Raw genomic sequence first — 25,644 nt, forward strand, 5'->3', positions numbered from 1 at the left:
CCGCACATAACCTCTTTGTCTATGAAAAAAAGAAATGAACAGGAACATCCAAAAAGAAACGATACCATTAAAGTTTGCGGTGCCACTAGAATATATAGTTCTTGTAAGGGAATTAATTTTGCAAAACAATTGAAGACTTACCGGATTCGGTCGTCATAATCTAAGTTAAAATTATGTTCGGAATAACATTTTCAACAGGACAATCAGATATAACATATAGCTATACAAAAGTATCGAATGAAACGGTTGTTATGAGGCCGGCGTGAGAAAGAGACGGTTGCAGGTGACTAACAAAACATGTTATGGCCAGTGCTTCTCACTCATAGTGAATACAGTAGATTTACTGTAATTTTAGTATTGAACCAAAATATTTTACTACTTTAGATTTCTGTATCCGTTGCCTGATCATTTCTAATAGACAACTTGCTCAACCTTTTGTGTCACACACCGAAACATCAATTATCTCTATCGATTGTTACTTAATAAGTGCGGCTGCAAGAATATTAATTGAATATCGATATCCCATAACGTTTTTTATTCAACTAAAAAAAGTACTGGAATCAAAGTTTAAAAAGTTGTTTTTAGTCTAAATTAAAAGCTATGGCTATTGTGCTAATATGGCGCAATATCGATTATATTATTATTTAAATCGCATTACTTTATTCAAGAATTTACATAAGAGAAAGGTTACAAATATTGTATTATTGCTTTACAGATAAGTAAAAAGTAATTAGAGATAAGATTATACAACTAATATAAACAGAAATAAAATGACAGTTTGAAAAATAAAGTATTATCGAGTATAATCTATACAAAGCATGGCTTAAAAAAGCGGTATGGAGTAAAATAACTTGTAAATAAACATTAATTTATCAAAAACCAGTTGTTATACGACAGTCACAGGACCTTAAACGGTCACAGATAAATGAAATAGAAAATATAATAGAGCATTCAAAACTTGACATTGTCATATATTTGATCGAATAGTGTAATTTAAATAAAAAAATATTATATATTGTGTCAAATGGAATATAAAAATACATAAATCAATAAAATTACCTTATTGACGGCAAAAGTACCTACTGTTATTTAACTTTACTTGTATGTATCTACTGTTATTTCAGCAACTTCGGTAACTATTCGTTCTGGAAGCGTAGATAACTAACAAAACACGCTCATGTTGTATTCGAGGCCGAAAGCTGAACGCGACGGTCGCGCGTAATTTTTATTACTTCATTAACAGCGATCTCACACAAAATAACAGTCAAATAATTAAAGTGATTTAACAGTGGAAAGTTACTAGTCCAAGTATGGAGTTAGAAAATAACCCTCCTTTGAAGTTAAAAGTAATTCATTTTTTAAGATTGATTATTGCTAAAGTAGCTAGAGTCTTCTTTAGTTTATACTATTACAATGATAGTAAGAAATTACCGCCTATAACAAGTGATATATTGAAAGAACCAGCTGTGGAGGTGGCGAGGAAAATCAGACATAAAGAGGTAAATATAGAATTATTTTTAATCTTGTTTAAACAAACGCAAAAACAATGATATCAGTCGGAGAAAAAATGCATAGCATAGTGCGTTACCGTTTTTAAATTACCTACATTTTCATTGTGTCTGACGCCCAAACCCTATCTCAATCAATTTTTGGCTATCTGAGATAGACATCTTAATCCAAATATTGATAAAGGTGTGCCAATAACCAATCGATGGATTGCCATCTGTCGATACAAGCTATCCATGGCAGGTTTGATCGGTGTAGGTGTAGGTAGACCTTTGTATGAAAATGACAGTTCAACTGTGCCGGTATCCTTTCTTGAGATTTTAACTTACATCAGTTTTTAAAATAATTAAAAAGCTATTTGATGTTTTAAACATAGACATATTATTTGTACGGTTTTCTTTACTTTATTTGGTTTATATTGATTATCTTTATGTTTGTAAAGAGCGAAGAGATTGCATTCTATCCGCCGCCAAAAGGGATTGTCTTCGTAGGGCTCGGTTATTGGAATGCAGATAGGAGATCGATCGACTGTCACGGTCTGATTTTAGATTATTTTTAATCTGAGATTGTGGATTAATTAGATGTATTCGTTCATTTGTTTTACAAAACCATAGTGGTTTATTTTATTTGAATGGGGTTAAATGCGAAATATTATTGCATGGTACACCATTGCTGAGTGGTGAAAATATGTGGATAAAAAGAGCTGTTTCAAGCCGTGATTTGACAAATTGACCAAAGTCATAGTTGCAAGAATTTAAGAGATAACTGTTATATAATTTTTGCTAATAATGCTACGTTCAATAATGAGATAATAATTTATCAAAATATGTAGAAAAAAGAGCGGTTTTAAGCCGTGTTTTGATAATTTACTAAAGTCATAGTTGCAAGAATTAAATAGATAACCGTTATATAATTTCTACTAATAATGCTACGTTTAATAATGAGATAATAATTTATCAAAATATGTAGAAAAAGTGCTGTTTTAAGCCGTATTTGACAAATTTACCAAAGTCATAGTTGCAAGAATTTAAGAGATAACCGTTATATAATTTTTGCTGATAATGCTACGTTAATAATGAGATATCCGAGTTTCCAAGCATGTGTCATGACAATCTAACTATAATAATAAAAGGTCTGCAGCGATCATTGTGTTGGGTTTCGAATAAAATCTTAATATATATATATAAATCACGTGTCACGGTGTCCGCGATGGACTCGTAAACTACCGAATCAATCAAATTTGCACATCGTGTGCAGTTTGATTTAACTTAAAAGATATGATAGCTGACATCTCGATTTATACCCGCTATATTATTTTATTGCAAATATTTGTTTATTATTTAATAAAATTCTAACTGATGGTGCCGTGTTAAAAGTACCAACGTTCACATAAGCTATCTACCTTTAACATAAGTTCTCCTACCGTTTCCCTTGAAAAGTTTACTACTATGTAATATAACAAAAACCTTAGCCACAGCAACGCTTGGCCGAGTCTGCTAGTTATAATACACAATACCAAAACCCGCAAACAGGTCATAACCACAAAATCTTGACACTATAACATTTATGAGTTGACATGATTTAAAATCATGGCAATGTGTGTATAGTTATCTGATAATTTTTATAACATGAGTGCTTTTTTAATCTACCTCCCTGGCGATAATGATTCACAAAGTAATGATCTTGTCGTGTTTTGGTTTAATATTCAAAACATAAACAGTTATGGAATATTAAAGGCAATTTATTGGTTAGGTTTGAGGGTTACCGCGAACGCGCAGCTTTTGTGTGTCAAAATCCAACTCTACTCTCAATATTATTTATAGCCTTATATCGGAATCAATATTTACATTATAGCTATTGTTTTTATTGTCTATGGTAGCTGATTCTGTGTGTCCACTGGCAAAGGCCTCCCCCATTTTTACATTTAAGGTTGTTCATTTGAGGGGTTGTGGTCTAATTCCCCACGGGCACTCAATATATTATATGCAGGCAAAAAGCCTTTATTATTTCCATGAACAACCAAAAAACTGCGAACACAATTTTTTTATTGACACGTACACACTTCCATCAAAAATTCCACTTCTTAGTAAGTACGTATGGTTAAGTAAGCGTCATGGTAATTTATACGCTTAATCGACACATTTATTTTAGGTGTAGGAAATTTTAACCCGAATTTCGGATATTATTTCGGATAAATTAGACATGAGTAATTGAGTAACATGGTACAATTTCCGTCATGGTACTTTTTCCTTGTTATGAATTCACCAACGAATGTAAATTTATGTCATAAAAATATATTACAGAACTCAACCGCGTTTCATGAATCTTTGATAACATAGAATTAGGTGTTTGGCGGTATAATATATAATGATTTCACTATATTTCTATGCAAAGGAACAAGCTTTTGAGTTAAGTACGTGCTAAAATCAGCTGATGAACATCGCTATATGTATCAGAATTGTAATAAAACTTAATACATTTTTCAGATTACAAGCGTGGAAGTATTGGAAGAGTGTATCAGGCGAATAAATGACGTCAATTCCCAGCTCAATTGCTTTGTAGAAAATAGATTTGATAAAGCTCTAAAAGAAGCAAGGGAGGCCGATGAACTCGTGCGCAACGGAACTAAAACCCCGGATCAATTACTCCAAGAGAAGCCATTCCTGGGCGTCCCCTTTACAACAAAAGACTGCATAGGAGTAAAAGGTAATCTAAATCTACACTTAACTGATGTAAAGTTACTTATAGTTTTAGTATTAATTAAAATAGAAGATACAAAGTATCTTTTGAGTAATAAACAGGAACAATTCGAATTTGTTTGGAGAGTTGAAATTAGTAGCAATGATCCAATCGTCGTTAATAATCAGGCAATTAATTACTTCATGTATCGCTACTTAGAATTGCAGCAAACACACTGGGAACTCTCGAAGTGTACTTTAGAGTTTTAGATGAGGCAATATTTAGGGTCCGTTTCACAATGTACGGATAAGTTCTACATAAGTTCAAAATAAGGTATTTATTACTTATTGGTATGATAAACTAGTGTTTGTTGCGTTTCACGACTGTCAGATAGCGCTATTCGTCATGAAACGCGATGTTTCTCGGAACTTTTATCTTCCGAATAATTTATGTGTTGCATAGGTATTTGGTACTTTATCCATACATTGTGAAACAGACCCTAAATATTGTAAATGTTATATGGGAGAAAATAAAATTATTATTAAATAGATTAAAACGAATGAAAATAAGTACTTAAAACAAAATTAACATATCATTGTTAGTTTTTACAAAGTAATGTTACAGCAATTTATTGCAATTCTCATTTAACTCGAGACTTCGGTCGACAAGTTTTATTTAAACTACATAACTATATATCAAAGGTCAATTTAAGAGCACGTATATTTTAAAACGTGTTTATTCGATTTTTCAATGCCATTACCATGGACTAGCCGGTTTCTGTTATCTCATTTTTGTAAAATTTCTTAAGTTATCTTACAACATTTATGTCACTCTTATTTGAGTAAATATATTCATAAATCTTCGTCTTGGACTATATTCTTGAGACTTTTATGTATATTATTTATAATTGTCGATTGCATAAAAATTCTGTTTAACACACTCTAGATATATCTATATATTTTATTCTTTCAGGTCTTCATCAAACTTCTGGCCTGGTATCGAGACAGAATTTCATAGCCGAAGAAGACGCTGACGTCATCAGATTATTACGTAGCAAAGGTGCAATTATCATTGGTCTCACAAACGTACCTGAGGTTTGCATGTGGTAAGGAAATTCAATACATCGTTAAAGTTATAACATAAGATGGTTGAATTGAAACTTTGTAATTCTACGTCTTTATCAATTATAATTTATTTATAGATAAGTTAACATATCGCCATTTTGAGCGAGACATTTTTCTTTATCCTAATTACTGTTAGTTACACACGTGTAAAATTGCAATCGCTTGCACAGCGGGGTTTACATACATTATGGTTCAGAGTCGCACTTAACACAACTCTTACCATACAATAGCTTGAAGTTTTGTATTCCATAATTTAAAAAAAATAAAACTGGATAAACCTGTATGCTTTGTTTAACAATACCTGTATTGTTACAACTACAATAATGCATATAAATGTATATAATGTAAAACCAGTATAAATTAATATGCCTCTTTCTCGCTGTCTACATGTGTGGACAGATCAGGAAGTTGGGATAGAATCACTTTCCGACAGACGTGATCCAATAATGCCAAACGAATTTGTATGAAAATGGTCACGAGATAAAGCGTGGGCTGACACTTGTCAAAAAATAACTTAAATGTAGCCCAAGAACATTTAAAAATTAATAGGCAAGTGTAACAGAGGCATTCACCTGCAAACGAACATTTTGTTATACTTCGTAATTTCTATTTTATATAATATCGATAAGTAATTTATAACTGATCAAACGCCTTTGAAATAATCCTGTGTGTAAATTATGTATTATTTTGAAAATTTAAAAATTTATAGTTCAATTGCTCCCGGTGGCCAGACTGGCTGCCTTTTTCGAAAGTAGTGTTAGATTTAATAATGTACTGAATTAGAAATGTTTAAATCATTGAGAACCTACGAATAGAGGTATTAAGAGATCTTTAGCCAATTTAACCAATTTATTTTTTGAATGACAAAGCAGTATGCTTTGTCATTCAAAAAATAAATTGCTTGTTTGCTTATGAAATACGCTAATTACAGGTGGGAAACACACAACCATATTTTTGGTAGGACAAACAACCCCTATGATACTACCCGGATTGTAGGTGGCTCATCTGGCGGTGAGGGCGCTTTGCAAGCAGCTGCTGGCAGCATCTTTGGAATCGGTAAGCAATCAGTATATCGGTACGTGGCCAGATTCTGCGTACGGGTTCTCCCAAATACTTTTGTAGAAAAGACTAACGCGCAACTGTCTCTAGCTACATATTTGCTGCAATTTTCGTAAATTTATATACATATGTATAGGAGCGTCAAAAGCGATTTTTACTTGGTTATTTTATTTGGCACATTCATTCTCTATGGGCTGATAGAAATGTAATACCAGTTGGCTTTTCGAGCTACTGTATAATATTTTTGACAAATTTTAACATTCGGTGAAACAATAAAGTAATTTTGCAACAGAAAAAAATTAGGTAATCTTTAAATGAATCCGATCATTAGAATAAAACGCTATGATGCCAACATAATTAGATTCAGGAAAAAAATTAATGGTTGTTAATGTAATTTTCCTTATTTTCAGGTTCTGATATCGGCGGTTCAATTCGTATGCCATCGTTTTTCAATGGCATATTTGGTCATAAGCCATCCCGTAACATTGTATCTAACAGTGGCCAGTATCCAGTGCCAGACTCAGAATTTCTTAATTCATTTTTAGGTACACTATAATTACTATTACTTATAATATTTAATAAATTAATGATTTATATATTAGGCTTATATTGATTCAATACATATTTAGTCTGTTTATTATAAATCAATTATTTTCATATTCCAGGCGTTGGTCCTATGACAAGGCATGCAGTAGATTTGAAACCAATCCTGGAAATAATGGCAGCAGATAACGCCAATAAACTTAAATTAAATGAGCCAGTTAATGTGGGAAAACTTAAAGTTTATTATCAGATAAATAATAACGCACCCCTTACTGATTCGGTGGATCCAGATATTGAAACGGCATTGCTTAAAGTTGTAGAATATCTAAATGTGAAACACAAAATTGTTGCAAAAGAGAAAAGAATATCTCTTCTGAGCAGATCAATGGCTATCTGGTTCTCTAATCTGAAATCTACAAAACATTTTGGCTCGTACATTATGAAAGATTATGGATATGTGTCAATAATTAAGGAAATTTTTAAAAATATTATTGGATGTTCTGAAAACACATTGATTGCTTTATTTACAGCATTAATTGATTGGGGTGGGGTAAAATTTAACAGCGATAAGTATAAAGACTATCTAAAGGTAAGGGATGTATTGGAGAAGCAGTTTAAGGATATGTTAGGAGATGATGGAGTGTTTTTGTTTCCAACGCATCCTACTCCAGCCTTGTATCACAACGAACCCATATTAAGATCCATGAATTTCTCATATACATCTATTATTAACTGCCTAGGTCTTCCAGCAACTAATATCCCCTTAGGTTTAAGTCGAGAAGGCTTACCAATTGGAATTCAGGTGATTGCTAATCATAATAATGATAGACTGTGCCTTGCCTTTGCTGAAGAACTAGATAAGGCGTTTGGAGGATGGATTGAACCTCAGAATTCATCCTGATTACAGAATAAAATTGGTAAAAAACTAGTCTGCAAAAATTTAAGGTTTCTTCACTTTTATCTTCATACTGTGTTTATTTTTCTATTAATGATTGAATGCAATTTTTATGGCATGGTCTCATTTTTCAAATGGACTTAATAAGTTTTGAGTATAAGAGTAAAATGAAATGTTATTTGGTTGTTTGTTTGTTTATTGGAAACAAATATATGACTTAAGTATTTACTCAGATAATAATTGGCCATTTAAATTATATTTTACTATTTTACATTCTGAAATAAATAAAGAATTTTCTAACAAACTGTCTTTGAATTATGTGTTTAACTATATGTTTTAGTGTAAACAAATATTTTATAGATGTATTTCATTATACATAAGTTTAAAAATATTCATATACTTGATGTATAACAAAACAATTTACTAAAACTAAAATGATGCATTTACATGAATTATCGTCCACTGGCAAGATTCTGTATTATTGAGATAATATCTTTCCTCTTAGCGCTTGTATTAATGCTGAATGTCATATCACAAGATGAAATCTGTCTATGTGTTCTAGCATACTCTGCCAGGCATTCTGTGTTACAAATAACATGCACACCACAGTCATAGCCATTACTTTGTTGTACACATTCTTTATCCACAAAGTTAATTAGATCTGAAAAACATCTAATACATTAATATCTATGTATCAATTTAATTACTTAACAGTAACACATATATAGCTTTTTGTTATATACCATTTTAGAGTTTCATAACATTATAGGTTTTATGAATAATTTTTTTTTTACTATATGTTGATTTATTAAACACCTTACCTCCTCTACAAAAGTAAGTCATTAGATGACTTGCAAAATCCCAAGCAACATCATGATTTGTACCAGATGATGAATCAAGATGGAAGAAACAATTTTCAATTTTGGAGTATACTAATAAGCTCCAGTGCATTCCACCAGCAGTATCAGGTGAACTATTATCATTCAAAGCAAAGAACACAAACTTTTTTGAATCTATGTTTAAAGGTTCCAAAAAAATCTTGATTTCTTCAGTTGTAACCATTTTTATACATTGTGTGACTTCAGGTGAAACAAAAAGAATGTCATTCACATCGCTAAAAAGCACCTTCTCCAAGTATTCAAAATAGAATGATATTATGGTATCATTTAGCCAGTAGGGCCCATTCAAAAGATCAACATCAGATTGGTGTAACAATGTTTCATGAAAGCTGAGCACCACATAAGCCTTAGCCATGACTTACTAGATTGTGAGTTTCTCTTAGTACAAATATATCTTGGTTTTATCTGGCAAAAATATTACTGAACTAATTAAATTAATTTTAAAACAGTAAAATCAACAAGTCATTTACCTAGTTACTTACCAATATATTTAGTGTTCCGTTACATGTGGTAAATTCATAAACACTTTCGTTCAATTTCACCGAAAATTAATAACAAATATTAGTTTGTTTCGAGAAAATATTTTAATTTACTTTATATGCCTCACACAACCTATCAGTCCACATCCAATATTACTGTCTATATAAATCATTTTAAGACAAATGTTGAAATAGTTTTCGATACATGTGGATTAATTAAGCACTTTATTTAAAAATTGTTATACTTTTCACTTTCGATCTTCTTATATAATTTTTGCATTTATTCCTTATCGATTAAACTAAATAGTTGGTCAATAGAATATTATATCCGTCGTATTCGAGATTATACTTAATATTTTGAAGTTTGAACGAGTTACGGGAGCTAGAGCTTGTTCATTGTCATAGGCATTGAACAGATAACTTCCTCTTCGAGATTATTGTTTTATTTTTTGATAAATGACAAACGAAAAGCCTTACAGCGCAGAGCTATCAATCGATCTACTATTATTATACCGCTAAAATTTTACATATTTTACCGTAGGGGAGCCCACGATGGTAAATGGGGATTTACTCGCGCGTCAAAGACCTATTGGGTTGCGAAGCTTAGATAATTATAGGAAAAAAAAAATCGTGTGGCACTCGGGTACTGACGCGGTAAAGCTATTGCGTAGCATTTTTTAGAAACTGATACAAATATAAATAATTATTATACGTATATTTATTTTTATGCGGTATTTTTTCTCTGATATTAATGCAACCTTTTTGTTTGATATTAATTCAATCTACCACCGTAACACATCTCACACACTCTCTATATAGTCCGTCTCACTATAACGGGTATCAGCTACCGCCGGCCGCCCGTGCTACGTCACCGATCAGTGTTAGGTTTTTTTCGTTACAGAATTTCTTGTTTCGGTCGCCGCACTCAAAGCCCGCGATAAAATCTATGCAATAGCTTAAAATAATAAAAAACGTCATTTTGATATACTCAAGCGCGTCAGATTAAGATGTATTTGGGTCATCTTTATATTCATTATCCATTATATTATCGTCTCATAATCTGACGATTATCGGGAGGGATTCGTCTAATCTGACAATTCAAATATTTTTTTAAAATGATTGACTTTAATTGATTGATAAGCTCGCTGGAGTAAATCCGGAAATCCATTCTTGGGCTCCCCAGCTATAAGCACAGATTTGATAAATTATGACCACATTTATTACATTTTGACAAAATATAAAAAAACTGTGTAAGTTTTTTTATATTAAGTTAAGACATGACTGTTTATCTCAGAAACACATAGGATACATAAGATAGCATGTATATATACTTCGGAGTATATACAATTTATACCAAGTCATCGAGTAGTAAACTAGTCGCGTCTAATTCTCTGAGACGTCTTTCTAATTTCCTTCCTATCCGCACTAAAACTATGTTAGCGCAATCTCTTCTGCTTCCTATTCTCGACTATGCGGACTCCTGCACCTCCGATATGAATGAAGAGCTACTCAACAAGCTCGAACGCCTGCAGAACTTCTGCATACGTTTCATATTTGGTCTTAGGAAATATGACCATGATAAAAACAGATATTTAATTTACCAGAAAGTTATAATGAACATAAAAAAAAACACTCGTTTTATTCAGTTTTACCTACTTACCTACCCTACCGTCATTTCACTCATAAAAAAGGTACGTATACAGTACGTTCCTATACATTATTACTAAATCTAGGCAATTTTCAAAATCCAAGTTGGCAAAATGGCAACACTGGGTAGTAGCAGTAATCGACCTGTTCGTCATTCTTCGTGTTCAGTCGTGTAATTTTAGCGTTGGTAAAACACGTATTTTTGGCGTTGGCATTCCATATTTCAACAGAAAAATTGTTTTTAGTATTTTACTTCACTAAGCACACAAAAAGTGAGTATACTATTATTAATTATCCCCGCAATTTCGTTATTCATTTAAATCTTTTTATCTTATGTATTGAAGACTTATTGATGAAATAACCTTAAATATTGTGTAATGACATTTTATGCTTTCCTATTGTATAAATATTAACTAAAATTTATTTTACATGGTTAAAACTATTGTTTTAAGCACATTATTCGTAATGTGCCATAGAATATAATTTTTTTACCCTTACGTAATAACGTCATCCCGCCCTAGACTACTCATCTGACATTGATCTCCATGTGATCCTGACCTAGTTTGGATGTAAACTAGAGCCAAGTCCAGCTTAGAATACGGTATCTCCGATTTAAATCGATAACAAAGGTATCCGAATGTACTATTCAGTATTTCGTCATTGACCTTTGTATTATGTAATGGATTTCTAGGAAAATGAGATGATTTAATATAACACACGAGTATAAGCCTACGTCACAGTTTATGTGATAACTTTATATTAAATGTGGTAACGTTTTATTTCAGAAACATAATGGGTGTACCAGCTGGTAACTCTGAAAATGGAAAGAAAATCTTTGTCCAAAGATGTGCCCAATGCCACACTGTGAGTATTAAGTCACACTTTCATAATTTTAAATGATTATTTGCGTACATTATGTTTCGAAACCTTTAATATTGTTTCTCGCTCTCTTAATTTCTGAAGTAATAAACTCCAAACTGTACCATTGCCACATGTGTATTTAAAGAAAGATTTAGTCCATAATAAACTTATCAGAATTCTTATTTGTAACAGGTTGAAGCTGGTGGTAAACACAAAGTAGGACCCAACCTTCACGGATTCTATGGACGCAAAACTGGCCAAGCTCCAGGATTCTCATACTCAGATGCCAACAAGGCTAAAGGTATACTTTTCATATACACTAAATCTACCTGTATCTATTACAAATCTTTACTATTAAATTTTTTTTATCTTTGTTCATTTCATTGTTGGATATAATTTTTGTTGAATTTATTGATTAAAATTGTGGATAAGATTATTTAAATATCAAGTAAAATTTTAAATAGATACATTCTGTAATTATAATCTATTCTAGGATTAGATAAGAGTAAAATTTGACCTTGATTGGGTAACCATGTCAGATTGATAAGAAAGCCTGTCATTGGTCATAGACAATTAACTAGCCCAGACAAAAAAATAATAATTTTGTATTGTCTTTTTTTGAAATAATTGAAAAAATACTTGTAGGTAGTGCGAATTGGTAGAATAATAACAAGGGATTTGATTTTAACTATTATCTTTAACAAACATATTTTAGCTTACTTCTAGCTTAAATGTCCTCAGAAGTCCTAAGCTTTCTACATAAGACAATTCAGTCAGATTAAATTTACAATCAAATGAAACAAATTTAAAAGTGTATTATTACTTTATAAACTTACATCCTATTTTTTATCACAGGCATTACCTGGAGCGACGACACTCTCTTTGAATACTTGGAAAACCCCAAGAAATACATCCCTGGAACTAAGATGGTCTTTGCTGGTTTAAAGAAAGCCAATGAGCGTGCAGATCTAATTGCTTATCTCAAGGATGCAACAAAGTAACTCTAACCAACTTAGGATAAATTATGGAAATAGAAGGATGACACTTCTTTTTTCTTAGCCCAATCAGTATCATTATTTATGTATTTATTGTACATTCATTCATCTAACAAAAGGTTTTAATCTGTCATTGTTATTGGGACATGTGTGCGTACAAGTTATAATGTATGAAAACAATGTAGTATAACAGTTGTGAATGTTTTTGATGTTATTAAATTATTAATAGATGTCATAATTAGTATTTTATTTGTGAAAATATGTCCTCGCATTATGGATTTCTGTCTAATAGTTCCATAGTTCGTTACCAATAATTAGTTTATATTTAAATTGTGATTAATAAAGAATTTTAAGTTCTATTATGTTTTTCTATTATGTATGGTGTATAGTAATGTTTGCAGTATGCTATTTCAATAGCAAGAAGTTAATGGAGTATAATGTGTTGGATAACGAAATAATGTATCGGCCTGCTGTTAAACCAGCATTACACAGCAAGTACATACATTGGCAAGCGTCATTTTATATAGCCTCCTCTATAAATTGACTATCCAACGTTGTTCACATTCTTTATCTTTTTATTACTAAAAAATTGCTTGCTTTTTATTATTGAAAATTAATGAGAGTGATAATTGATAATATTTATCAATATCCAATTATAAGGACTAATTAGTAATGAAATGTAATATTATGATCATGTTCCTAACTACAGATATAAAACAATGAAAATTCCTTTGGTAATTTCCATTTGGTTGTAAGTATATATAAATTTTCCGCTGGCCTCACGTAACCACTGCTCTAGAGCGAATACCCTAAAGTATATTATAATTTATAGGCTATATACAGTAGCAATTGGACTTTATAGCTGTCTTGGTTTTTCTATCAAGTTGTGAAAATTTCAATTATTGCTAAATAGCGACATCTATTATCTTAATACCATATTAACTTTTTTAATAATCTGTTTCTTGTTTTCGTTATCTTCCATAGATGGTGTTTAAATAATAAATAAAGTTTCAGTGCCTGATCGTTTAAAAATGTCAGCGGCGTTAACATTTATAACGTCCTATTATATTGTATAAATAATATGTATTATAGTTTCTATAGTACAGATTACTTCAAATGAAGTAATCTGTACTATAGATTTTGAACAGTCATTATACATATAAGAAGTAAACAATCTCTTTAAATAGAGACACAATCTTCAGACTGGAGACTTAAACAATTGATGCAATTTATTATAAAGAATGGTACACAATGACTATCACACTAGATGATAATACAACGCATGGCTTAAGTTTAGGCATTGCTGTGAGGCTAATTTTTTTGTTGTTCAATTTATATAAGGTGGAAAAGGGTTTCACATATCTCGTTCACCATTCAGAGTGCTATGTGGGAATCCATTCTGCCCAGGCCAATTCTCTGCTGATTTTATTGGTAAAATAAAAATTTATGCAACTGTAGGCGGATTTTTTGAATAAGTACCTAATCATTATTATAATGGATTAGTAACTTTTATATTTTAATACTCTTACATAAGAAGTAGCTTTAGTTTAATTCCTCATGGTAAATGCGAGCAACCGCCTTTACGATGAGATAAAGGTCAGTGTACATTGTATTACCGTATAAATTTGGTTTAAATTTATTTCTCTAATATACCATCACATAAGCAGCTGATCTTTTACGTGTAAGTAAAAAAAAACATTTAAATACAACATTCAGAATTGTTTATTTAGTACATTTTTGTGACAAATAAGTAGTTGAAATATTTTTTGAAACCTCTAGAAATAGAATAATGTTAATCATTTGTGAGGATATATTTTACAGTGTGCAACGCTATTATAATTGGTGAAATGTTATTTTAGAATTTAATTTAAATAATCAATTTAGTTTAATGTATTTATTGAAAAATGAAATAAAAACCATTGCTTAATTTCAAATGTAAAACCACCGTGCCATTTTAAAAAATAACCTTGTTAGTTACTGTTAACTTACAAACACGATGAATAAATACTACTTAAACAGAATCATCTTTTATTATTATTATTTTGATGTAAAAGTTTAAAAGGCAGACACCACAGCCGATCGGTGCCGGCATTGGAGAAGAACGAATTTTTGTTAATATCTGGAGGTCGTATCTCTAAGCAGAGCTGGGAGCCAATTCAACAGTTCGATAGTTCACAAAAGAAAGTGCCTATTTATGATAATTGAAAATAACATTTCCTGTTTCAATATTACATGGATATATTTTGGGTAAATTTGATTACAAATGTGCACTTTACATTTCGCAGCACTTGTTAAATTTTTAATGAAACCCGAATCATACAAACTATGTGTACTTAAACCAGATTGAAATTAGAAGTAAGATGATTGTTTTCAAAGAAAATGAAGTAAAGTTAGCGCCGTTGCATAGATCGGAGTGGCAAATTGTGCACGTCTTGTAGTATAAGCCGATGTCTGTCAAACCCTTGTTCACACAGGAGGCGGCGCAGTCACGAATGACGAAAGCGTAACCTGGAACAATGTGATAGTATGTTTACTTTATCCCTTCTAATTGAGGCACGAGGCCGAACATGGTATAATTCGTTTGTTTTATCCTGACCTGTCTGGAAGGAGTAACATAAAACTACTTACATGTGTAGTAAAATAACGACTAAAAAGTTATGGAAAAAAAACGAATTAGGTACATTTTAAGTGTGTAATGTGTGTGTGTGTCTCAGACGCAAAAAGAAAAGGAATGTAATAGATAATTCTAGAAAAATAATAATAGTTAAAATTAACAATGTAAGTATAAATTTGTATGTAAAAGTATATATTAAATAAAAAATACAAATTATTGTTACTTAAGTTATTTAAGTAAGAAATAGTTAAATAAATATTTTTGGATTGGAAACTAAACTATACTTTGGATTTTTGTTGAGTTAGTAGATGTATTTTATTACTACGACTAAAATATGATTTTTATTTAAAACTCCCACGAAATGAAGCCGTCTGATGCTTGGGAATTGCGAGCTCCTGAGTATTTACTATATACTCCTAATATACTGTACTATATATACTCCTAACTTTGTTCTTGTTGAAAATTCTACGATTTTAGAAGAGCTTTTTGTGTAGATATTCAGGTGGTTCAGTATATTATCAAATAACAGACATGAACATACAATTTTTGTCGACCTTTCTTTGTTAAAAAGTTTAATGTAGACGCATAAATCAAATCTAAATTATAACTGCAACGTAAATTAATTAATAATTCTATTATTTATTATAATCATTCTAATAAGTAGGTCTATGTCTAAATGAAGCAATGGAGAACTCGTACTTGTATTCTAATGACGTAATGACAGAAAGATTTCATTTTTTGATTTTATTAAGATATTAGTGAAAAAATCTGTAATAACTACAAGCAATACGTTATTTGCTCATAACTAATAATACTAATACTGGCAGAGTTTTTGGAGTAATTTGACAGACGCATTAGCTATAGTTTTTCACATTCTTCAACTGGAAGGAGCCCAGATGACTAAAAAAAAAGTATTAATAAAATCACATTTACCTACGTCTTACAACAAAAATTACCTCTGTGATTGTAAGTTTTCTTCACACAAGCGTTTTGGTCTCCGCGGCAGTATTTCGTTGGTGTGCTCATATCTGGTAACCAGCATGTTGGATCATTAGTGCTGCTACAAGCAAAACAAACCCGGCGATGATCAATCGATTTGTCCATTTCTGAAACATCAACACCTTGAGTAGGCTTGCGAGTCTGTTTAAATCTTCAACGGAGACTCATTAATATTGCTTATTCTGTTAAAGATTTTGTATTAACTCAAGTTAAAAGTTTTATCATCTCCTGTTAATGACTCCTCAATTTGATTAATGATATAGGATTAGATAGGTTTAAATAATTTAATTATTACCCTGTGTATTTAATACATTTGGATATAGCGGTGTCGCGTATGTCATCGGCGGTGGACCAGAAAAAGGGTTGTAATTGTCTATTGGAAATTGTTCTTCGTTCAAGTTTGAAGGCATTCTTCTGCCATCATTTTCTTCATTATTAAAATTGGCATCCTTGTTTTGACCCAAGAACTTTGTATTTGATATTTCTCTGTCGCCTTCATTTTTTATTACTAGTGATTCAAATTCAAAATTCTTTTCCGTGCTGTCAAGTATGGTATCATGATTATCTTGTAAAGCAGAATGGCTGTTTATTTCATTATTGATGTTATTAATAGGCTCTTCTTCATCAAGTGCACGTCGTAAATGTAACAGAGTATGTGGTAAATATTCCGTATTTAGTTCTGGCGTCGTAATATCGTTTAGACTTTCAACACTTTTTCCTAGTTTTTCAGTAACTGATAAGAGATGTACAGTTTCCGGTGCTGTGGTTTCTATTGTTACATTACTTGCTTTTTTACCGGTCTTTGATTCTTCAGTTTCTACTGAGTTTGCAGTTATTCTGGAATCTTCTCTTAAGTTTTCTGTTGTTGTAAGGATTTCATTAGTGCTTGAATTTTCAATTTTAGTTGCTGCCACGTTGTCTTCTGTTTGTGGAGTTTTGTCGGTTATGTGAATTTGTTTTTCCATACTATCGACGCTACCACATTTCAGGAGTCTATGTACTTCTTCTTTGTAATGGCCTTTTAATGACTGAATAGTGTTCCTTTGTCCTTTGCCATAATTGTTACGATCCTCAGGATCTTCGTATGCCGCTGAATAGGAATCTCCTTTAGTTTTGGGTATTTGCCCTGTAATAAATGTGGATAATGAGTGACAGAATATCTAATTAAGTTATGAAATAATCAGAATATGCACCTAGAAATAATATTGTCGTAAATAAAAATATAATATATTTGCTTGACATTTTAGTAACTTTCACACAGTCGTGAAGGCAAATTGGAGTTTAACAGTCAAATGACAGCAGACTTAACACAAACCCAAAGTAGAAGGCATTACTTTTATCTTTAAAAGCTGTGAAGCGATATCGATGTATTGTGGATTGGCATTGTGGAAAGGTATTAAAAGAACACAATAGCCGTTTTGGTTAAGTGAATTTCAATCGGCATCGGTAACGGATGCCTAACTTATTACTGACATTCTTAAATAGTCTTATTGGGGTACACATTTATTATTAGAGTTTGAATCCCGGGGTAAGTATTTTTTTGTTTAGCGTATTAAATGTTATATCTCTATAAATTTCCTTATCTTCCTAAAATAATCCTTAATTCAAAACATGCTCACTTTTCAGCTGCTAGCAATAAATACCACCAATAGAGTAAAAATTTTTAAACCTCTAACAGTTTTTTATTTCATGCGCTTGTTCATTCCAATACTGTTACAATATACGTAAATAATTCACACCTATGGCGATAGCAAGGGCCGAATACTTTTATGTTATAATATATATATATATATATATATATATATATATATATATATATATATATATATATATATATATATAAGCCTAATATTACAATATAATATGTAGCTGACATTATAATTTTTTTATACGAACCAGTCGTTCCTTTCACTTCTATATCAAATTGTATTCCTGGAAATGTGCTTGTAGGAACTCAAACAATAATGTCATTTTAATAAGAATATCTTTCATAATAATTTTACTTTGTATATATTCGCTCGTAAATGATGAATAGCCACATTCAACGTTCAACTAATTGGAATCGCGTTCACGTTTCAACTCGAACAAGTTGTCAACGTAACGAAGGTCTGCTTTTGTCAATTTCGCATTTGTATTACAGTAATTTTTGTAATTATTGTGCGCTTCATCAGAACATTTAAGATCGTCTTCATTTAAATGGATTTGTTATAAAACGGAGTACGGAAAATGGTACGGGAGTGGAAAATCATGAAATTAAGCCAATTTTAATGACATTTCGATATGAAATTGAAAAAATTGTAACTTCCGAATTTTATTTTATTAATAATAAATATATAAATAAATAATAAAAAAAATAATAATTGGAATTATTATGTACACAAATAATTCCAATGTATACAAATTATAAACATAACAATCCAGTGGGTCTATCAGCCTATGAGGCTTGGTTACTTTAATGTTTTTATTTCTTCGTGTGATCGTTAAGTTCTCGGGAGACGCCAACCCTCCACGTTAATAATGTCCCTTTTTAGGAAGGGGGAGACTTCGACACTCCCCTTCTACTTAGCCACTCGGTTATCATCATCATCTGCCTGATTGCGTGCCTGATGCCTAGGATGTAGGGCTTCCACAAAAAAAAAATATCGGACGTCGAAGCAGATTACGAAATTCCACCCGTATCACGCCGTTTACACGCAGTTCTAGGATGAACTTTGGAAGCATCTACCCACTAAAGTATAGCCGAACTATTTCGACTTAGGGCCCTACAAGAAAGGTGCATACCTGTTCTTAAAAGGCCGGCACTTGCGAGTCTTCTGGCAACTGTCCATGGGCGGCGGTATCATGAACCTTAGATGAACGATGAGTAATCTTAACTACAGTCCGCTCATTGTAAATCCGTGCCGATGCCCAAGTCTCCACAATTGAGTTTAATAAATCTTTCGTTAAATTAAGGATCTGATTATCCTTTTGTAAAGTTATTGGAAAACAAACCTACGGCTATTTGTGTACGATTACAATAGCCGACTTTTGCAGTGTCATTAATCATAAGGACTACGAGGAATAATTTGCCCTATCATTTTCTTTATCTGAAAAGATTTATTACAAAAATGAAATTGTTTGGTATATACAATTAAGAAAATTTTTGCTTTTAAAGCTTTATTTATCTTTATTTAATAATACAAGGCAAATGTTAATTGATGTAATTAAAAAAGTATTTTATTATCTTTTATAATATATAGCATCTGTGCCAAATCTTTACTAATTATGTTAGTTTTAGGTCTTTTTCCAAAACGTGTTGAAACATTTTATGTAACTAAAAACACAGCTAGCGCTACATATGTTTCAATTGTATTTCGTATAGTTTTTTTTTAAATTTGTTGTATGAAGGCAATGGGTAATAAACAATACTATAGTTTTATTTATTTATTTATTTTTTTTTTTAATTTTCCCTCTACTCCCCTGCCATAGTGTCCAGGGACTTTATATTTCACTGCTATTATTTAACGTGTCGGGAATTACGCCCCGACTACATCGGTAATATTTTTATTAACAATATTCATGGGCGTAGTTTTATTTATTGATGGCCTGGTAATATTATTTAGTTATTATACCAGAGACATTGTATTATATTAATTGTCTTTGCTTATACAATCAAGAATTGACTATTTACCATGGCCGTGCAATGTTATATAAAATATGAGAATGATCTAAATTTGTGAACAAGAATTGATAATCAGCTTTTGGCAAACCGCTGAGAAGGGTTCAATAAATTACAGAAATAAATTAAGTCGTACCTTCAATTAAATATTAATTGAGACTGAGAATTGGGGTTGTTCTTAATAATTAAATATAGATTATATAGAAACAATAGTTTCGTCAAATAATTAAATAGATATATAAATAATTTTAGTATATAAATACGTTTTGAGTAATGCAGCAGTCGTGGTCATCGACAGTCTTTTGTTACTAGATATGAGAGGGGCTCAATAGTTCTTAATGGCGCATGGGACTGTTTTATCATTTAAATTTTTAGCCTTCCGTGCCAAACCATGTCAATAAGTTCGTCGGTAATCGATCGTAGGAACAAGTTATACATATGAATTAACTAGTATGCTACTGAGAAGCAAGTATATACCTATTCTTTTTAATAAATTACAATCTTTCTTTATAACAGAAATTGTAATTTATTCACCTAAATTGCAATATTGTTTTTTTTTACTTATCTATCTCGATGGTCATCTATTAAAAAAATCGTGTGTGTACTTAAGTACACGTGTAAGAAGTTATACTTCTTTGGTGTAACAAGTTAAAAATCTTTTCAAAAATATTCACGATTGTAATAAAAACGACACTAACAATATAAAAAAGGTATTTAATACATTGAAAGTTTTATTATAACGCATTGTCTAGTATAAATTTTACTTAAATATCACAAAAATACAAAAATGTTGACTATAGCTAACATCGGGATGTCGGTTTTTTGTGACGGTGTAAACCTCGTAAAAATTTACTCTCATAATTTTTCCCTAACGCGCCAAAAGAAGTAACTATGTTAAGTGAATTAACATTGAACGCTGGACTAAGTAAGTGATATTTGACCACTCCAGTTTGAGGGTACGAAATCGTTCTATGTGATTTGCACTCTAGCCTGTCCATTTGTCCACTCCATGTCCCCTCAATTCGATACCTGATTGCAGGTTTCGGGTGAAATCTACTACGACTATGTTAATTCTGATTCCTTTAATAATCTAGACATATGTCGCTCAGCGACTGTCTACGCCTACACTGTAGAGGTGGGGCTTTTTATGAGACAGGGGGCAAATAGACGGGTGAGTTAAGTGCTTACAGAGGCCACATACTTGCCTGTGTCAGTAAGAGCGGCGCTGGCATGGATATTGGTATTGTCACTAAATGAAAACTAACCATAATAAGGGGAATAATTTTTAAGTCATACAGGCTAACATAATAATTTATCGAAATATCTTAATACAACAATGTATACTAGTATCTAGAAAATACAGTTCTAGACTTAAATAAATGTAACACAAGCTGTATGGTATGGCTGTATAGGTTGTAACAAAATACTGTTGATATATTTTAAGATACCTAGCAATAAACATCGTTTGATAATAAAAACATTGCTTAGTCAAAATTATTAGTTGGCTTTTTATTAGATGTTGATAGATAATAAAGTTATTTATTGTACCCACCAAAATGGCGACGGTAGAACCAATTTCAGCCGCCGGCCACGAAAAGTATGTGGCACAATACCTAATTTTATTGATAAATCCTAAAACAACATGACATGATGTCCCAAATTTTACATATACATCAATTATATTTGAACGTAAAAATTATAAACTAGCATGGAAAAAACAGGCAAACAGTAGAAGCTGAATATAAATATAATAAATAAAACGAGAGGACGAGGAGGAAGAGTCGACTGAACGACACTAGGTATATCTCAAATAAAATATAAATAATAAAGCTTTGTCACTTATAAATTGCCATCGTGATTAGCGAATTTACAGGGATTACATGATCGTCGTGCGAGTACAAAAGACAAATAGAAATGTAACTTAAATTATAACGAGTGTGAGAGAGTGCAGGCCCCCGATTTCACTTTTAATAACAATCCCAACCTCTCGTTACCACAAAGCTCCACTGAATACTCAATCAGAACTGCCCCGCGAAATGATTCCATAACATGAAATAATTAAATAGAAACAAAACCAATCGAATCTAATTAAATATAATTCTTTTTAATTACAGATCTCAACGATCTAGAAAATCTCAACGATGAATATTTCCTGACATAAACAAAATATCGAAAATCTTTTGTAACTTTCCCGTATCCTTAAACATCATTTTTTTTATATGTAGAACAGGGGGCAAACGGGCAGGAGGCTAACATATAAAATACACATAGTTTGGTCTAACTTTGTACCTTTATTTTTACGACCTAGCATGCAAAAAGCTACAAAAGCCTTTGAGAATTAGTAAACCAAAAATATTCAACCAATGTTCATAGAAGTGCCTCGTGTAATAATGGACTAACGAACTTTGAATTTCACTCTCGACATCGAGTACGATGCCCGTATGACTTATTGTATTGCATTTTTTGTGGCTTCCAAAGCTTTCATAAGCTCAAGCAATATTGAGTTATTGGCCATTTTGTGCTTCATACTAGCAGATTTTTGCAAGATTTTATGTGTTTGTTCAGGCTCTAATATAATTTTAAAAACTGTTAATGATTACAAACTTTTTAGTGGAACCAATACGCTGTGAAACCGAGGGACTATAGCAGAGCAACGTGCGAATCGTAGGTTCGAACCCCTGCTGTGTACCAATAGACTATGTCAATATCATCAAAATTATATAGTTTCTCTTTACAATGGGATAAAGAAACTCTATGTGCTTTTCGCTCGTACGCTGAACGACAACATCTTGAGGAATATCTCCAATCCGAAAATCGACAACTTCAAATCCAGGTTGTGCACCAAAAGATTATCTCTCTATGCATTATCTGTAACGAACGAAACAGATTCAGAAATCTGATGCCCAGACCTAACAGGTTTTGGCGCTACTGTTTGTGAAAAAAGTTCATTAAGATTTGGTTTTCTATATATTGCTCATATTATATCCACTTTTTGATTGACTGATTTAACATTTACAACAGTTATAGTATGTGTGGAGCTGTTTTTCCGACTTCTGGTCCTTCACCAGTTTAACCGCTGACTGACCCGAAAGCACCAGTGGCTAAGTTCAAGAAGTTCTATATAACTTTTGCGGCGGGATTAACTTTGTTAGCGCGTTTGTACGCAGATTCTAGATGTCGCTATGATGTCGATAATCTGATTAATTTTTTGATTTTGACTTTAAACCTAGATATATGTTCAAGATTATTATATGCATTGCGGTTTCATATATATGGTACAGTATTTGATACCTATCAATTTCTGGTCATAATGAGGTTATTATCGACGACTTAGCTGTGAATTTAGCTGACTGAAACGATGGGTCTTCAAAAAAGTAGGTCAACGCTCTTGATACCCAAGAATTTTATTCGAATATTTTTTTATATCAATGAAGAAATATATTTTATACAATTACTGTATTAATGTACTAAGATCGCAATTCAAAAGTTGAAATTACTCGTAACATCTTTAGACTATGACGAACATATATACGTACTAGAATGTAGAATGTAGAATGTAGAGACTCCTTTTCCGCACTTAGACTCTTAGCAGGTCCGTTGTGCGTGAAGTCCTGGCTAACTAAGCCAGCCTAACTCCTTCCAGAAGCACAGAAGCTTCCTGGGCACTTCGCAGGCTTCTCGGAGCGACCTCACTGTTTTGAGGATATCTGTACGTTGTTTAGCCACAGCCTCGCATTCCAGGACTACGTGGGTGACTGTTTCCTCTGCGCTGAGACAGCCTCTGCACACGGGGCTATCTGTCACGCCTAGGACAAAAAGATGTTTGTTGAGGAGACAATGGCCCGTGATTGTACCTATCATTGTTCTGAGACTAGTTCTGTTAAGGTTTAGTAGCTGTTTTGTCATTTTTGGGTTAGCTGCCGGCATAGCCATTTTGGATTGCCTACAGTCCTCACTTCGTGACCAGCGTTGTTGCTGGAGTTCTTCTGATCTTTGGCGAATCCATGCTCGCACCTGCGAGAAGGGCAAGGGCAGGAGAGGATACGGGCCAGCAGGCAATATGTCCGAGCCTCTTCTCGCAAGTTCATCGGCAGCATCATTGCCAAGAGATCCACTATGTCCTTTAATCCACTGTAGGGTAACCCTGTTTGTCAGGGCTATTTCCTCCAGTGCATTATGACATTCTAGTACCAGCAAATTATTTGTCGTTTTGCTTGCTAGTGCCAACAGCACAGACGCACTGTCGGATACAAACTTAATGCAAAAGTTGTTTACTCTTAGTCGCTGCACGACTCTGGCTGCTTCTGTCAGCGCGACACATTCGCATTGAAAAATCGAGCTGTGCGTGCCTAGAGATAAGTGTGTGTTAATGTTGAGATCCAAGGAGAATATGCCAGCGCCGGAGCCACGCCCTGTTTTTGAGCCATCAGTATATATTCGAAGCTCATTCAGGATCGATCGATCACATTTCTCTTCTTTCATTTGGACCTGGTATTTCTTGTTTATTATATGTTGGTTAACGATCCTATCGCATGGCGCGGCTATTAGAGGTTGGTACTCTATTGCCCTGTTGAGAATCGCTGTGTGTGCGCTATAGTGATTTTTGCCCCATAGATCCAATATCATAAGCCTAATGGCTGCTAATGCTGCCTCCTGCTGTATGTGTAGATCCAGGGGTACAATTTTTAGGGCCAACTCCATTGCTGCAGTTGGTGTTGTTTTCATGCAACCACAGGTAGCCGATAGAGCGAGCCTTTGGAAGCGCCCAAGTTTCGTTATTGTCGTTTGTAGTTCTGTTCTCGGCCACCATACCAGGGCACCATAAGCTAGCCTTATTACGGCAGTGTATAGCCATAGGGTGATTCTGGGTGATAGGCCCCATTTGACGCCTAGCATCTTTTTGCATTGATAAAAGGCGATCGTTGCTTTGTTTAGTTTATGTTCAAGGTGTTTGTTCCATAGCAGTTTACTGTCCAGAATCACACCTAAGTATTTAACACTTTCTTTTAGTTTTAGTTCAGTGTTGAAGAGTTTCGGTAGCTTGTGCGGTCCGAGAACTCTCCTGTTTGTAAATAGCACTAGTTCCGTTTTTAATGGATTGACAGATAGCTCGTGCTGATTGCACCATCTCTCAATTACTCTGAAAGCTCTTCCCATGAGATCGCATAAGGTGCTTTCAAAGTTTCCCGATGCTAAGATAGCTATGTCATCCGCATACCCTACTGTGTAAAGATTGATAGCATTTAGTTCTGTAATGAGCTCATTTACCACTAGATTCCACAAGAGCGGCGAAAGGACGCCACCCTGTGGGCAGCCCCTGCAGACAATGCCTCTTGTAGTGGTATTTACGGTGAACTGTATAACTCGTTGTTTTAACATATTATTGATCCACTCTGTAAGAGTCGTTGGTACTCCACAAGATACAAGCGCTCTGGTAATGCTCGCGAAATTCGTTTTGTCAAAGGCACCTTCAATGTCAATAAATGCGCCAAGGGTTGACTGCTTTATCTTCAATGAGTTGCCTATGCGGGAAACAACGTTATGGAGTGATGATTCCGTTGATTTGCCTGAGCTGTAGGCATGCTGATTGGGATGTAAAAATCTAGACAGGGATACCTGACTACGAATCTCCAGATCTCCCAGCCTCTCCAGCGTCTTGAGAAAGAATGAAGTGAGACTGATGGGC

General features: G+C 32.9%; 4 protein-coding genes across 5 annotated transcripts in view; 2 read left to right on the top strand and 2 right to left on the bottom strand.

Annotated features, from left to right (window-relative positions):
- The window catches only part of LOC111002162 (cytochrome b5 reductase 4), a 44,437-nt gene extending 34,750 nt beyond the window's left edge, over positions 1–9,687 (bottom strand). Inside the window, exon 1 of one of the 2 annotated variants that reach the window (XM_045632936.1) lies at positions 9,188–9,687. The gene's annotated coding sequence lies outside the window, so the exon portion shown is untranslated. Of the gene's footprint in view, positions 1–141; positions 278–9,187 lie in introns of those variants that run through there. The other variant, XM_045632935.1, reaches the window with a different exon arrangement.
- LOC111002163 (fatty-acid amide hydrolase 2-B) lies at positions 1,177–7,877 on the top strand. The gene is made up of 6 exons (XM_022272284.2): positions 1,177–1,499; positions 3,993–4,212; positions 5,158–5,290; positions 6,241–6,365; positions 6,779–6,913; positions 7,034–7,877. Exons 1-6 carry the CDS (start codon positions 1,311–1,313, stop codon positions 7,810–7,812), a joined length of 1,581 nt encoding a protein of 526 aa, XP_022127976.2. The 5' UTR covers positions 1,177–1,310; the 3' UTR covers positions 7,813–7,877.
- A 1,261-nt stretch (positions 9,688–10,948) lies between the features above and the next one.
- LOC111002166 (cytochrome c) lies at positions 10,949–13,046 on the top strand. Its single transcript, XM_022272286.2, has 4 exons — positions 10,949–11,103; positions 11,617–11,695; positions 11,885–11,993; positions 12,548–13,046. Exons 2-4 carry the CDS (start codon positions 11,624–11,626, stop codon positions 12,691–12,693), a joined length of 327 nt encoding a protein of 108 aa, XP_022127978.1. The 5' UTR covers positions 10,949–11,103; positions 11,617–11,623; the 3' UTR covers positions 12,694–13,046.
- Positions 13,047–14,988: 1,942 nt separating this feature from the next.
- LOC111002167 lies at positions 14,989–17,615 on the bottom strand. The gene is made up of 4 exons (XM_045632902.1): positions 17,494–17,615; positions 16,596–17,426; positions 16,258–16,407; positions 14,989–15,195 (listed from the first exon to the last, which is right to left on the bottom strand). Exons 1-4 carry the CDS (start codon positions 17,540–17,542, stop codon positions 15,011–15,013), a joined length of 1,215 nt encoding a protein of 404 aa, XP_045488858.1. The 5' UTR covers positions 17,543–17,615; the 3' UTR covers positions 14,989–15,010.
- Positions 17,616–25,644: the final 8,029 nt, after the last annotated feature.

The sequence above is a fragment of the Pieris rapae genome, chromosome 21 (assembly GCF_905147795.1).
Source record: "Pieris rapae chromosome 21, ilPieRapa1.1, whole genome shotgun sequence".
In the NCBI taxonomy this organism is placed as follows: Eukaryota; Metazoa; Arthropoda; class Insecta; order Lepidoptera; family Pieridae; genus Pieris; species Pieris rapae.